The 14,667-nt window shown below is 39.6% G+C and overlaps 2 protein-coding genes across 2 annotated transcripts; one reads left to right on the top strand and one right to left on the bottom strand.

Moving 5' to 3' along the window:
* The first annotated feature begins 2,777 nt into the window (after nucleotides 1–2,777).
* olfml3b (olfactomedin-like 3b) lies at nucleotides 2,778–7,030 on the top strand. The gene is made up of 3 exons (XM_034138623.1): nucleotides 2,778–2,924; nucleotides 3,712–3,997; nucleotides 4,602–7,030. The coding sequence occupies exons 1-3, from the start codon at nucleotides 2,826–2,828 to the stop codon at nucleotides 5,384–5,386; spliced, it is 1,170 nt and encodes a 389-aa protein (XP_033994514.1). The 5' UTR covers nucleotides 2,778–2,825; the 3' UTR covers nucleotides 5,387–7,030.
* Nucleotides 7,031–7,739: 709 nt separating this feature from the next.
* cdk2 (cyclin-dependent kinase 2) lies at nucleotides 7,740–13,430 on the bottom strand. Its single transcript, XM_034139453.1, has 7 exons — nucleotides 12,919–13,430; nucleotides 12,134–12,211; nucleotides 11,915–12,035; nucleotides 11,636–11,806; nucleotides 11,034–11,135; nucleotides 9,253–9,456; nucleotides 7,740–8,677 (listed from the first exon to the last, which is right to left on the bottom strand). The coding sequence occupies exons 1-7, from the start codon at nucleotides 13,032–13,034 to the stop codon at nucleotides 8,573–8,575; spliced, it is 897 nt and encodes a 298-aa protein (XP_033995344.1). The 5' UTR covers nucleotides 13,035–13,430; the 3' UTR covers nucleotides 7,740–8,572.
* Between the last annotated feature and the right edge of the window lie 1,237 nt (nucleotides 13,431–14,667).

Raw genomic sequence — 14,667 nt, 5'->3', positions numbered from 1 at the left:
ACAAACACACTGTTTCATAACCACCTGTTAATGTAATGAAACCTAAATGAATGATAAAAAGTAAAGTATTATTTGTATAATCAAATAATCAAATCCTTGTACAAACAAACCTTATTCAATGACGGTACAGCGTGGGGTAAAGAAGTCATAAAGGTGCCATGCACTACCACGAGAAAGAATTACCATATTGTAAAAGATGGCAAATACAATGGACTGGTCTGGTTGTAGCAGCATCTAACAGAACTAGAGAATGCAATTCCTGAAGAAATTGCTTGTGGGAATGCTTTATGCTGAAAAGCTGACGCTAAACTGCTATGCTGAAATGTAATGTGTAAGAAGAAAGTGAAGAATTTAGATTGAAATGATACATGAACACTGGGGGCTTGAATGTGTGATGAGAGAAGAAAAGAAAGTAAAAAGACTTGGAAAAGCAGCAGAATATTTGAACTGCAAACTTTTGAACTAACTTGATGGCGAATGATCTGTCCCCATGCCAACGGCATTTGATGACATCCCATAATACGCTTAGATGCGTTGATGGCTGCATCGTTACCAAACCTGTGAAGTTTGAGCACTTTTTGAACATTTTCATAGGAGTTATAGCGACATCGTCTTTTATGGCAAGGGATGCGTTTCCATGGAAACGGCATATGATAACACCCCATAATTGACGTAGAGCTGTTGAGGGCTGGACTGTTAACCATTATCTGAAGTCTGGTGCTGTTTTGACCCTTTTCATAGGCGTTACGACAACATCGTGTTTTATGGCGAGGGATGCGTTTCCATGGAAACGGCATATGGTGAGATGTCAGATTTGACGTAGAGCTGTTGAGGCATGGAGAGGTGATATACAGGTGAAGATTGTGGGACGACCGGACCGTGTCCATTGGAGCTACAGCGACATCGTGTTTTATGGCGAGGGATGCGTTTCCATGGCAACAGCCTATGGTGAGATCTCAGATTTGGCGTAAAGCTGTTGAGGCATGGACCGGTGATATACAAGCGAAGTTTGGGGACGATCGGACCGTGTCCATTGGAGTTACAGCGACATCGTGTTTTATGGCGAGAGATGCGTTTCCATGGAAACCGCATATGAAGGCACCCCATAATTGATGTAGAGCTGTTGAGGGCAGGACCATTAACCATTATCTGAAGTCTGCTTCTGTTTTATGGCGAGGGATGCGTTGCCATAGTAACACCACACTACGTAACATCAGATTTGATGTAGAGCTGTGTTAACCATTATCTGAAATCTGCTGCTCTGAGCATGTCAGTTGGAGTTATGACATCATCGTGTTCCATGACACAGGTGTTTATATTTGAGCTAACGACGTGTCCAGAGATCAAAGGTTTCCATGGTGATGTGCAGTAATCAGTGAGAGGAGAGCATTTTCATTGTTCTGAATGAGAGATAAACCTCTTACATGTGAACGTTTTGTTGAAGAACCGTAACAGATATCGGTGAAAATTTCAAAGCGTGAAGCATGTCAAGGAACTTGAGCATCTGAAGTGTACTTTTTGTGTACTTTCGGGTTAATAATGTGGCCTTTTTGGCAGATTAACTAAAGGTGTGCGGCTGCTGTGGTGGGGAAAGATGAGGCTGAACTTACAATGGGGTTTAATGGAGACATGTTGAAAGTTTTTGTCACTTCATGCCCTCAAGAGGCATTTTGTTTAATTATTTTGCTTAATTTTTTTTTATTTTCAAGCTACGAGATGTTTTCCTACGTTTGTCATGAAAAATTATGTCTCAGGAATTAAGAAGTTCTAACTTCTTAAAGCTTTTATATATTTCTTCATCTAGAGGAGTGTGTTTTTGGAGAGGTGAAATGAACAGGGCAGAGCAGATGGTATGAGTCACAGTTCCCGCTCTGATTGCATCAGTGATACAGTACAAACCACCATGCTTTAGAAATAGTGCCAATGGGCTGTGTGCTGAAAGGAGCGAGCAGGAGCTGAAAGACATCCTGCAGGGATGCTGAAAATGTGAAAATGCAAAACTATTGCATCATATTTTGTTAAGAATAAAAATAATACTGTTTTGATTTGCAAAGTCAATTTACCACAATTTACATAATGAGAGCATGAATAAAGGACCAAAAGCAATGCCTGCAGCAAACTTAAACAAGATAAGACACAAGATCTACCTGCACCAATGTTTTATGTAAAAATAAATGCATTGATTAGTATAGTTCATATTGTGTTATACAAAATCTTTCATTGTGCTGCTAGAGAGTTTAATGGAGACAGTCAATAGTCTTCCTCATAACACAGTGCCTCTATGACTCCTGCCTCCACTCACATTACGCCTCCTCCTCCTACGTAACGTTGATGTCCTGTGTTTTATGGAAAAAACAGCCTTCCCCCAGAGCCATATATACCTTTAAACATTTCATGGCCGGCTCAAAACCATTACAAATAACAGAAGGCAACACTTGGCCCTGCAGCAAAGAAACAATGTATTTATCTGAAACTATCACAAGCACTTAAAAAAAAAAAGGTTTGTGCAGTTATGCAGTATTTCCTTTTGTGTATGCATGAGGGAAAAGAAGAAACAAAGGGAGGGATGGGAAGCCTGGAGCGCTGGGAGCAGAATTTGTATATTTGTTGGTCAATCAGGTAAAAGGTCAAGTGAAAATTGAAAGCAGTGTCTTGTCTCACTGAGGGTCTGTGTTCCTCCATCTTCCCCAGATGTTTCTGGCTCCTCCCAGACAGCTTCTAAAACATTCCAGCCCACCTCTGGGAATCTGCTGGCTCCTCCACTCTCTCTCTCTCCGCTCCAGTCAAAACTTCTCCAGGAGCTGAGGACACCGGGCTGACACAAAATGAGAGTACTTGTTGTCTTGGTAACTTTGGCGTGCTTTGCCAGCGCTCAGCACCAAGCACTGATTGACTACTTGGAGCGGAGGCTGCAGACTATCGAGGTAAGAATCCTTTTACTTCCCTTTACCTCCTTTTACCTCCTTTTACCTCCTTTTACCTCCTTTTACCTCCTTGTACCTCCTTGTACCTTCCTGTCGAGCCCTGCGCGCCAGAGTCCCTCTGAGGGGAAACTGCCAGGGACAGGGCATTGGCAATGAAACGCAGATGTGGGCAAATCCAAAAAAGGCTGGAAAATACAGCTCTGTGAGCTCCTTGTCTGTGTTCACAGACGGAGATAAACATGTAGTTTACAACTTAGAAGAGTACATATTTGCATTGCATTTTTCCTAATGTCACATTATGGAAACGCTTTTTGGTTCCTAAAATGTGTATTGGCAAAATGAAGTATCATGATGATGTTTTAAAACAGTGATTATTTGTTATTATACAACAACACATGCCAGAATTTCTGTTTTCACTGTTGAGACCTGTGGAGAAAATCTCATTTCCTTTTCCAGGTCAGAGGTCAGGGTCTGCTGAGGAGAGAGCTGGTATATGAGTCAGTGTTTTGCTAAAAAGGCCTTTGAGCAGGGAGGAAACGTGCCACGTGTGGTCGGAACCTGGTTGTTTGAAGGATGAGCTTCCTACTTATTATGCCCTTCAACTTCAGTCTATTTATTTAGACTGGAAAAAACATTAAATGATGGCCTTGATGCATTTACAGTTCCTGTGAAATGACGATTGTGTATGGCTCACATTACTACTGACAACCAGGTTAGATAAAAACAAGTGAGACAGCTTGTACAATAAAAATAATAACAAATGATCTGTCACCTTGTTTGAAAACAGGACCGGATCTCTTTGTGGCATGAGCAGACCGCCCGCTACGCCTCGGAGCTGAGGGAGCTGAAGCAACAGATGGTGTCCCAGCTGGAGAGCCTGGATAAAGAGAAAGAGTTTCTGAGGGTGACTCTGGACGGCGTGGGGACAAGGGTGGACCGGGTGGAGCGGGAGCTGGACTACCTGGAGACACAGAACGGGGCTCAGCCGTGTGTGGACGTCGACGACAAGCTGATAGAGCAGCAGGTGATGCTGGTGAAGGAGAAGCAGAAGGCTAAGTACTCAAAACTATCAGGTGAGATGAGATGTGAAGTGTGTTCTGTTAATCAGAGCAAACGTTGAGTTTTAATGGGGATGAACATGGAACAAGGGCTACATTTACAATAACCTGAAATGGAGAAAAGCAAGCATATTCTCAAGTTTCTGAATATATAAATGTGTCACTTTGCAGATAATCAAAACAGTAATTATGATTACAGAAGAATATTAGGCCTAGGCGTAAGAGGAGACAAATGAAAGAAGACAACATTTTCTCCATTTTGTAATTCAAGAGTGAAGTCAAACTTTAAGTAAAGTTCCTGGGATAGGAATACAGGCCTAAATGCTGCGACTTGGGATCTATTTTTGTGTCACAGAAACTGAACACTAGAAATCACAGGGTATGGTTTTAAATGCTGGACTTTTCTTGGCAACTTCCTGTTCAGCATGTTCTATTGGTGACTTTTTCAACTTTTAAGCCCTTTAGCTACTTTAGTGCTCATACCGGTAAGTTTATTGACCTAAACATTATTCTTTAAAAGCAGTCATGAGATCTTTAACTGCTAATACAATGTAAACCATGTCAGCATGCGTGCCAGTTGTCACTTGTCAAATAAAGCCTGCTGCCCTCTCCTTTTCAGACTGCAGTGACATGATCTCCAGCATAAAAGCCATGAAGATCTTGAAGCGAGTTGGTGGGCCAAAGGGCATGTGGACCAAAGACACAGGCCGGGGCTCTGGGAAGGTCTACATTTTTAACGGGACAGACGAAGACACCATCCATGAGTTTGCCTCCGTTCAGGACTTTGCTCGCTCGCAGGGCATGTCTCTGGCCAAGAACCTGAAGCTGCCGTCTGCCTGGAAGGGAACAGGACACGTTGTATTCAACAATTACGCGTACTATATAAACCAGGTAGAAGAGATGATGGTGGTTAAATATGACATGAAGAACAGCTCAGTGACGGACAGCGCTGTGTTCCCAGTGCAGGACCATCTCCCTGTGTACGGCCTGACCCCAGAGACAGTGATGGACCTGGCTGTGGACGAGGAAGGCCTGTGGGCCATTTACGCCACGCGGCAGAATGAGAGGTACATCTCTATGGCCAAAATGGACGCCAACACGCTGGACATTGAGCAAATGTGGGACTCAAACTGTCCGAGGGAGAATGCAGAGGCGGCTTTCATCATCTGTGGCACTCTGTATGTGGTCTACAACACCAAGCAGCCCGGGCGCTCACAAATCCAGTGTGTGTTCGACGTCAATGACATGGTGACCAACGAAGAAGCATCACTGGTTTACTTTCCAAAGCGTTACGGAGCTCACTCCAGTCTGAAATACAACCCACAGGAGCAGCTGCTCTACGCCTGGGACGACGGCTACCAGATCCTCTACAAGCTTGTCATGAAAAAGAAACTAGAAATCTGAGCTAAATAATATTTTAAACCATCCTCCCAAATCTTCCACAAACACACCAAAACAATGTATAGGTCCTTAACTACAAATCATGTGTACTTCATATTACTGCTGACAATGCTTATGCATAATGTGGCACAACTTTAGAAGGTGTGACTGCTTTCAAAGCGGTAATAATCAGTCTTGAAATTAACTTAGCTGTGTCATCCAATGACCATGATGTATTGGATTTCATTCCTTTTGGGTTCCTATTCTGGTAAATGCGAATCTCAAAAACGCCATGAGGGGATTTCTTCCAAATTGGCACATACGTCAACTTTCTCAATGATGAACCGATTTCCATTTGGGTTGCCAAGAGTCACTGCGACCTCACAAACTCAAGTTATATGCTAATCATGACAAATGTCTAATAGGATAAAATGATGAAGTGCAACTGGACCAATTAATTACCAAATACAAGGCAATCTGGTAATATATTGCTTTCAGTTTTGTCAATGTGACATACAGTTTTATAACAGTTTAATTCCAGACTCTTCAAAAGTAATAAGTAAATGTTATTAATTATTATTATTATTATTATTAAATAGTCTCAAAAATTGTATTAAACTTTTGTTTTCTTTAATAATGCACACTGACAACGACAAAGTTGCAACACTTCATCATAGACAAAATGTTCATAATTGAAGTATTCATGATTTGAAATAATCCGGCTAAACATGCATCACTTTGGGCTTAGAGTCTGACTCTCCAAAACCAAACTTACTTTTATAAAATCTGATGAGAATTGTTGTCATATTTCCACATCTGAAAGCTATCATGTGATCTGTTTATCTGACTTCCTATCAGACTGCACTGCATATCTGTTTCCTGAATCTTATCTTTGTCGACTGGACCGTTAACTTACTGCACTTACTAAAATGTGTATAACAGGCAATGCTTAGCTCAGAATGTAGTGGTAAAATGTAACATTTAGTTATTCATCAAATTTCATTTTGCAGCTTTTTAGTTCATCAGCCTTTACATTTTTAGGGTCAAGCTTGTTTAAAAAAGTAAATAACTATCAAAGTCAATATCTATGGTGTTGTCACGTATAGTGCAACAATGTTGTTGCCATGGCAGACATCCTCAGAGATACAATGAATAAAACACATTATGATACGTGAAAGAAACAGCTAGCTGGCTAGTGCTGTTATATTTCTGTTTTTGAATTAGTGGAGCACATGCTTTTTTACTAAATAAAACAACAAAATTGATAAAGAGCACCACTATTTGAATTGTGCCTCTCATGTAATGCAATTGTTTATTAATTTATAACATATCTATTTTAAAAGGTTTGCTTACAATATGATATTTCCCCATTATCATCTATTCCTATTTCCTCTTTACTATTGGTCATTGTGAAAATAAATTGCAACTACACCAATTAACATAGTGAGTCTGTCATATTCTGTGTGCAAATCGAAGCAGAAAAAGCGACTGTGAGTGAGATGTAAACCTTTTAGACTTTGGGGCCCCTCAGTGGTCACATGAGAAAACACACTGTGGCCTACAGCAACTAATTAATCAGATTTTCCAAGGTAACTTTCTCTACTGAACATCTTTTCTTAATTTGAAAAAAAGGTTTGAAGGTGACCTGCATTGACTATTGTGGCTTATAAACACTACAAATAAAATATTTGTCAGTTTGTTGATTAGTCGTATTTCATTGACATCACTCTGCACTTGACTGTTTTGTACTTCTGGTGAGATGCTTAGTGCGTTTCGTTGTCTTAGTACTTATACTCGGTGCAATGACAATAAAGTTGAATATAATCGAATCTAAATACTGTACATAACAAGTTTGCAGAGTATGATAAATATGAAACCCAAATGTTATGTTTAATGGGGCCCTATTTTGACTTTTGGGGCTTCCCTTTCCTGTAGTGAGTTATATAGGCTTTTGTGTTATGTAAATGGTCTGTAAAGGCTAAAATCCCAAAGGGAGTTTCTCTCCCACACACCAATGTTTGTGGATGAGTTCTAATCTGAAGACAAAACATTTCCCATGTTGTCCTTTCCTAGTTCTACTAACCTTAAACGTTTGTGAATGATGTCGCATAATTCAGTTAGTTGATTGGCATTGCCATTTCACGTTTTGAACAAATCGTGTATAAACCATATCTAAATGACTATACAGGTTAACAAAGCCATTTCTTATTACATATTTGACCTGCAGAACAACCATGGTATTTGAGTCCCTCAAACCATTTAGCCATAATGGTTTCACTTGGCTCTAGAACTCAAGAAAACATTGTTCACTTAAACTCAAACTGTGACGTACTCTGTCGACTTTCAGACTAAAATTACCCTCGACACGGACAAAGGGTATCAGCTGTTTAAACAAGTTTATTTTTCAAACTATAAACAATATCCATAAAAAACGATTCATTACGTTTGAATAAAATCTAGAGTATGAAAGATTTGACGGCACATTAAATTGTGTTTAAACAGGGACAACTGTATGTACTACGCTGAGAACTTCAGTTTGTAATCCTGCCAGCAAACGCCCAACAAACATTTGTGTGTGTTAAACAACCAAAGGTGCGGTTATAAAATCACTTCAAGATACTTCAGACCGAACTTTAAAGAATTGAACTGCAAGAAAATCAACCTTTTAAGATTGTGTTGTTTCAGCACCAACGGTTTTAGATCAAAAGAAGATGCAACCGTCACTCACATCTTTCATTCAGCTGCTGCTCAATCTCAAAGAGCATGACGTTTGTTTTTTGCACTATCCCACAAACGTTATCAATAATATTTAACTCTAACTACTAGACTATATCACTTTTGACATCCTAAAAATGGGAAATGTAATGGCAGTTTACGAGAATCAGTCTACCTGCAGTCACTCAGAGGACTATCCCAATCACAAATAACATTAACATAAAAAATGGCAGTTGCACAAAAATATGCAGAATAATTATATTGAAAATTACAGTTAAATGTTTGTAACTATTATAACATCATGGCTGAAAACACAGCGAAAATCTCGGGAGGTCAACCGTCTTAGAAAGCTGGTTTTAAGTGTGACCAAACATCCATTACAGGATCCAACGTGTCCCGTAGTGTCCGCTTTATGTCCATTCCAGTCGTGGAGATGAGGCGAGGAGGTCCTTATTGCTCAGACATTGTTGGCATTAAAACAAACTCCTATCCTGCTCAGAGTCTCAGATGAGGAATTGGCATGGTGACGTCGCGGAAGTATCGATGTACGAGGGCGTTTTTGGCAGATATCCTTTTGTTTGGATCGTAATTCAGCATTTCCTGCAAGAACAAAAAGAGAAATACAGTCAAACACTGTGCCTATGAAGCAGGCGACGACTAATGATTTGTTAATTGATGGTTTTATTAACCTCTATAACGGGATTTTTCATTTTAGTCTAGAGCTGCAACAATGACTCATCAGTAAAATAACCACCAACTATTTTGATAATCTATTCATTTTTTTGTACACATTTTTCAGGCAAAGATTTCAGAAAATGCAGTTTTTAGGCTCATAAAGATGGAGATACCTTGCTTTTCACAGTTTTGTTTTATACTAAAAATATGTGGGTTTTTGATTTAACAAAACAAGATATTTTAAACAAATCACATTGAATCAATTAATCAGCCGATTTTAGCAGATTCACTATAAGGGTGTCATATACTAGTATGCTTGAGTGTAAGAGGGACGAACTATTTTGAGTAACTGACTTCGCTACATTTAGATGTATGCAATGTTTTAGCATATCGTCATGTTATGATCTTGCAGACTTCACAAACAAATACACAAAACCAACTTCCTTTACAGATGTAATCCGGGCTAAATGAATATATGAATGAAAGAGAAATGGTCTCACTCCGAGCAGTTCTCTTCCATCTTCATCAAGAATCGGCACCACTTTGGCTAAATCCTGCCGGGCCCACTTGGGGAAGGAGGGTTTGTAGTCGGGCATGGATGTGACTCCAGGCCAGACGGTCTCATCAGGCGTGCCCAGGGTGCGGAAGATTCTGAATAACTGATCGATCTCTGAGTCTCCGGGGAACAAGGCCCTCTTGGTGAGCTGCACAGCAGAGGAAAGTGAGGCGAGCCTGTTAGTTGGATGTTACATATCAGTGTAAGAAAAAGTTTTTAGAGAGTACTTGTCCATGGACAAGTGAGTTTGGCAATTTACTTGTCCGAATACATTTTTCACTTGTCCAGAAAAATCGATCTGCATCGTATTTTACATTTTCCCACGGTTTTTACGGTAAGATTTTACTGCATCACACATAGGGATGGGTATCGTTTGGATTTGAACGATTCCGGTTATGCTTTTCGATTCTCGATTCTGGTTCGTTGAGAGGGTAAAAATAAGTCCCATGACAAACTGGGAGAAAAATATATTTATGAAAACATTAAGTCAAATCTGTATTCCTATTTAAAAATCACTTCATACTGTTTAATTTTGTTACGGTTATTGAATACAATTATATAAAAATAATTGTTTAGTTAGTTCTAAGTGGTGCAGTTTGAGAATGTACAATTGGCCCAGTCTCCTCTGATGTTACACTGCAACCTGCCTGTGAGACAGAGTCCAACCACACAGTCTGTGTGTCCAACACATGTCCTGCAATAAACATGCTGCAGCTGCCCAGCTGCTCACTGTTTGTAAAAGTAAATAAATAGTATTTTCATTTCAATAATGTACTTTCTATACCCTGCTTCATAAACAATACTGACATCCCTGTGCTCCTCCGAGTCTGGGGGTCCGGGGATGTGAGGACAGCGCGAGGACACAGACAGGGAGGCTGATTTAATTCATAAAGGAAATGGCGGTCAATATTAACAATATAGGAGCTAAAACGCTTAATAACCTTCATTACGTGTTAGAGAAAGAACATAAGGAAGTTTGACATATATATCTACTATCTAATATATATCATTCCAATAACTTGTATATAGACTCGTACTGCACTATTCCACATACTCACTTTATTTTAGAACTATTTTTTCTTTTTGTATTACTTTTACTATCTGTATTATTATGTTGCATTGTTGGAGAAGCCAGTGACATAAGATTTTCAACGACATAATTACTCTGTAGCTATGTTAGTTTGACAATAAAGAACCTTGAACAAATATGAGGCTGTTAAACGGGCAGCGAATCAGCTGATACGGCAACACGATACGGAGCATAGGGGGAGAGAGAGCTGCGGTCCGCGGGGCTCGGCCTCCGCCTCCTGTCCTCACAACTCTTATTAATCCCGGTACCGGACAATTGTTATTAACTTATTTGTTCTTACTCGGAACCGAGTTTTGCTTCCCAAGCCTGCCAATGTGCTACACGTCCCGCCCCGGCCCCGTCTAACAGTACAGAAAGCGGCGAGATGCATTTCCTTAGGAATCGACAAGCAAAACCACAACAATGGCGGACACAGATAATTTACGAATTAGTTCTGCCTTTTGTAAGCTGAATTTATCAATAATTTGTCAATAAATAAGGGCGAAAAACGTCACTTGTCCATCGGACAAGTCAATTTAAAGATCTACTTGTCCGATATTGTAAATAACACGTCCCGGACGGTGGGACGTGTGCTTTTTCGCACACTGCATATAATCCATTATGGGTCGTGTGCAGGCTTCATGCATTCATATTACCATTTCAGCAAAGATGCAGCCCAGACTCCAGATGTCGACAGCTGTGGAGTAGTATTTACAGCCCAGGAGGATTTCTGGAGCTCTGTACCAAAGTGTTACCACCTGAAAAATATCAAGGAAGCAAGTTTGTATTTAGGAAAACAGGATTTCTTCTTAACCTAAATACATGATCAAGAGCACTTTTCTGCTGGGTATGGCAATAATAGAAATGGACTGATCGATCAACTGTGACTGGTTACCAGACAATAAGTTGTATAAAATGCAGATTACACAAATATAATTGAATAATAAACACACCTTATAAATATATACTGATCCATAAATAGTTTTATATAAATAAGAAGAAAAATAAATACATAGTGTACAAATAGTTGTCGTCCTAAAAACGGCCTACATATACATTAGCCTATGGAATACAAATTCCATAAAATCTTCTCCGACATCTCTGACAAAAATATAATTTGATGTGGTAAATCATGGTCCATAGAGAGAAAGAAGATCTGCCAAGAAAATTGCAATCCGTGCATCTCTAGTTTTGAAAATACATTTTAAACCATATAACTGGAAGGTTGATGCATGAACAGGGCGGACGAGGATGTTACCTCGTGTGTGTAAGTGCGGACGGGAACCCCAAAGGCTCTTGCCAGACCAAAGTCAGCGAGCTTGATCTCCCCCTGGGCGTTGATGAGGAGATTCTGGGGCTTCAGGTCTCGATGAAGAACCCTGTGAGAGTGGCAGAAGGCCAGGCCTTGCAGCAGCTGGAAAAGATAACTCTAAAAATGCACACAAAAATATATATTAACGCCCAGGTTAGTCAAATTACTTTTGATTTCTTGTTGAGATTGAGGCAGATCTGCTTTGCAAAGGTAGCGGAAATGTACCTTAACCAGAGGCAGTGGGATACCAGCGACTGCGAAGGAGTCCATGAACTTCTTTAGATCCTGATGAAGGAACTCAAACACAAGGTAGAGCTTGTTCTCGGTGTGGATCACATCTCGCAACCTGAAACGTGTCAACCCACAGGTTGGCTTAAAACTGACGGAAACAAGTAACAGGAGAATCTTGAGATTTAGCTTAAAGCTGTAACATAAGGGACTTACTTGACAATATTTGGGTGACTGAGTTCTTTGAGAAGTGAAATCTCTCGGATGGCAGTGCTTGGTACACCCTCTGTTTCCCTGAAAGAAAGAAATTAACAGGTTTTGTTACTGAAGCTCAATCACTTATCCCAGGTTATGATAATGTTGCCATTTTAACTTCAGTTATTTATTTCAGCTCTGTTTTTCATGGTACGTTTGTTTATTTTAGAGTGATTTAAATTAATTATATTATAGCTTATATATTTTTTCTATAAATAACTTGGACGTCATTGGTTAGGAATAGCAGAGTTAAAATCAGCAGGTGCGAATACTGGCACAGCACACATTACTTTAAATAGATCAGTGTATTATCACTGACAGCTAACAAAAGAAAAAGATAAGCACAGCTTGTGCTTACTGAAGTCTGTCACAAATGTCAGAAAACCAAAAAGAGGGAGTCAATGAATAATCCTACCTACTGAAGTCTGCTTTTATGTGCAGGGAATGATATGAGTAGGGCCTGAACTAATGAACTGTTATTACACATCTTGCAAGTCCTCTTTGTCCTACTATTGTTTAGCTTGAATAACATCTTTGTCCATTAAAAAAAAGCTCTGCAACTTTACTCTGACTATCACAACCTGATGATGACACCCTTGAATAAATGACAGGACTGTTTATACGGTCATGCCTAAAAGCCATTTTGAATTTGAGTAAAACATTTCCATCACAGTTTAAGTAAAAGTAGCGTTAGCTACAGTGACGTTAGCTCCTGCAGATGATAACAAACAGCACAGTTCACTTACGTGTCGAGGCGGATTTTCTTCAGAGCAACAGTTTCTCCGGTGACTTTGTTCTTGGCTTTGTAAACCACCCCATACGTCCCTTCTCCTATCTTCTCCACCTTCTGAAACGTATCCATGTTACCGGTCAAGAGTGGAGGATGTTCTCTTTGTTGTTTTGCTCGTTAGCAGGACTCCCTCTTTGTGTCGGAGCTAACAACTGCTCGGTGGCTACACAGAAAGACGTTAAGTAGCAGCGCGGGGACCGACATATAATTAACGGCTGCTCCGGGTTCAAACGGTTCGGAAACAAAACACAGTCGGCGGTCCTGTCTACCATTAACTTCCTCAGATCAGAGCCAAAGCCTGTCGGATCATGTCATTTGTTGGACCTGGTGATGATAATATCCCTACATATGTTGATTAGCGTGGCGGCTCTTTTTCTCTGGAGAAACAACACAGTAGCGTTTCCCGCGTTACATTGGGAGCGTTCGTTTTTGTGCTCAAGACACCTCAACTGATTTAGCCAGGCGGTGTTAAAGAGTGTTCCCAGTTCATTGCTCAAAAAGAGCCTTCCTTGTGAATCGATGTGAAGGACCCTGGTGAAGACACGTGTGTGAAATGTTTATTTATAAAAAGGTGTACATTGAGTTGAATTCGATGTTTTATTGTAATTCGGTTCACGTTGATAGAGGAGATCGTGTTATACCGGAAAAGGAATCAAACGCCAGAAAACAAACCTCATCTTGACACGAAGATGACGTTTTTACGTCATAACCGCCGTGAACGGAAGTGTTATTTTTTCTTATTTTCATTAACAAAATAACCTGTTCAAACTTCTTGTATCATACTACAAGTAAAGTGGCTTTTTAAAATGTGCTTTATAAAATAGGAAAACGGCGAGGGTGTCATAAAAAGACATAAGAATCACAGCTCTTTGGTCTATAGAAAAATAATTTAGTGAATCAAACAACGTTTTTGAATTGGTGCCACACAACACAAGGAAATTCAAAGCACATCATTCTTTCACATATTTGGATACGTTTATGCTCAAGTTTTTTTCCAAAACATAGGAATATTCACTTACTTTCAATGGTATGGTGTTTTGTGCATACATTAAACACATTAAAGGAAATTAGGAAATCAAATAAGGAAATGTACTGCAAGTGTGAATCATTTAAATAAAAAATAGATACAAATAAAACAGCTGAACATAGACAGTAAGACATGTACATTTTTATTTTCTAAAATAGGTTTTCTGAACAGTAGAGAAGGGGAAATACAGCTGCCCCCTCTAGTGGCAGTCAGTGTATCTGGGCCCACCCTTACTGGTTAAGACCTATTTCTATCACACTGGTGTAAAAGCTGGGGGGGAAATCAATTATTCTTAAACAAAAAAGATTTATACACCTATTTTACAGCGGACATTTTAGCTTGTCATAGCAGATCAACTGGAGGAACAAATAACATTTATGCAGAGGTGTAAAGTAATTAGGTACATTTACTCAAACTGTACTTAAGTAACCTTTTGAGATACTTGTACTTTACTTGAGTATTTCCATTTTATGCTACTTTGTACGTTAACTCCACTGCAAATCAGAGGTAAATTGTGTACTTTTACTCAGCTACATTTACGCAGTACCTTTAGTTACTTTACAGATTTGGATTAATGTGAAATATAATCAACACTCAAATAAGACTTTAGTTACACCTGGAGTAAATTCACAAGCTACCCTGCAGTGTACAAAGTAATTCAATAGCTGCACCTTTGAT

Source organism: Trematomus bernacchii, unplaced genomic scaffold (assembly GCF_902827165.1).
Source record: "Trematomus bernacchii unplaced genomic scaffold, fTreBer1.1, whole genome shotgun sequence".
Lineage (NCBI taxonomy): Eukaryota > Metazoa > Chordata > Actinopteri > Perciformes > Nototheniidae > Trematomus > Trematomus bernacchii.
The sequence above is the reverse complement of the archived record's forward strand: the minus strand, read 5'-3'. Positions and strand labels throughout refer to the sequence as shown.

What these genes read in the sequence shown, in the direction of transcription:
- olfml3b (XM_034138623.1), top strand. Translation starts at nt 2,826, where the DNA reads ATGAGAGTACTTGTTGTCTTGGTAACTTTGGCGTGCTTTGCCAGCGCT. An exon ending in GGAGGCTGCAGACTATCGAG is followed by an intron (nt 2,925 to 3,711) that starts GTAAGAATCCTT and finishes GTTTGAAAACAG; the next exon opens with GACCGGATCTCTTTGTGGCA. An exon ending in TAAGTACTCAAAACTATCAG is followed by an intron (nt 3,998 to 4,601) that starts GTGAGATGAGAT and finishes TCTCCTTTTCAG; the next exon opens with ACTGCAGTGACATGATCTCC.
- cdk2 (XM_034139453.1), bottom strand. Translation starts at nt 13,034, where the DNA reads ATGGATACGTTTCAGAAGGTGGAGAAGATAGGAGAAGGGACGTATGGG. An exon ending in AAGAAAATCCGCCTCGACAC is followed by an intron (nt 12,212 to 12,918) that starts GTAAGTGAACTG and finishes TCTTTCTTTCAG; the next exon opens with GGAAACAGAGGGTGTACCAA. An exon ending in TCCGCACTTACACACACGAG is followed by an intron (nt 11,136 to 11,635) that starts GTAACATCCTCG and finishes GATATTTTTCAG; the next exon opens with GTGGTAACACTTTGGTACAG.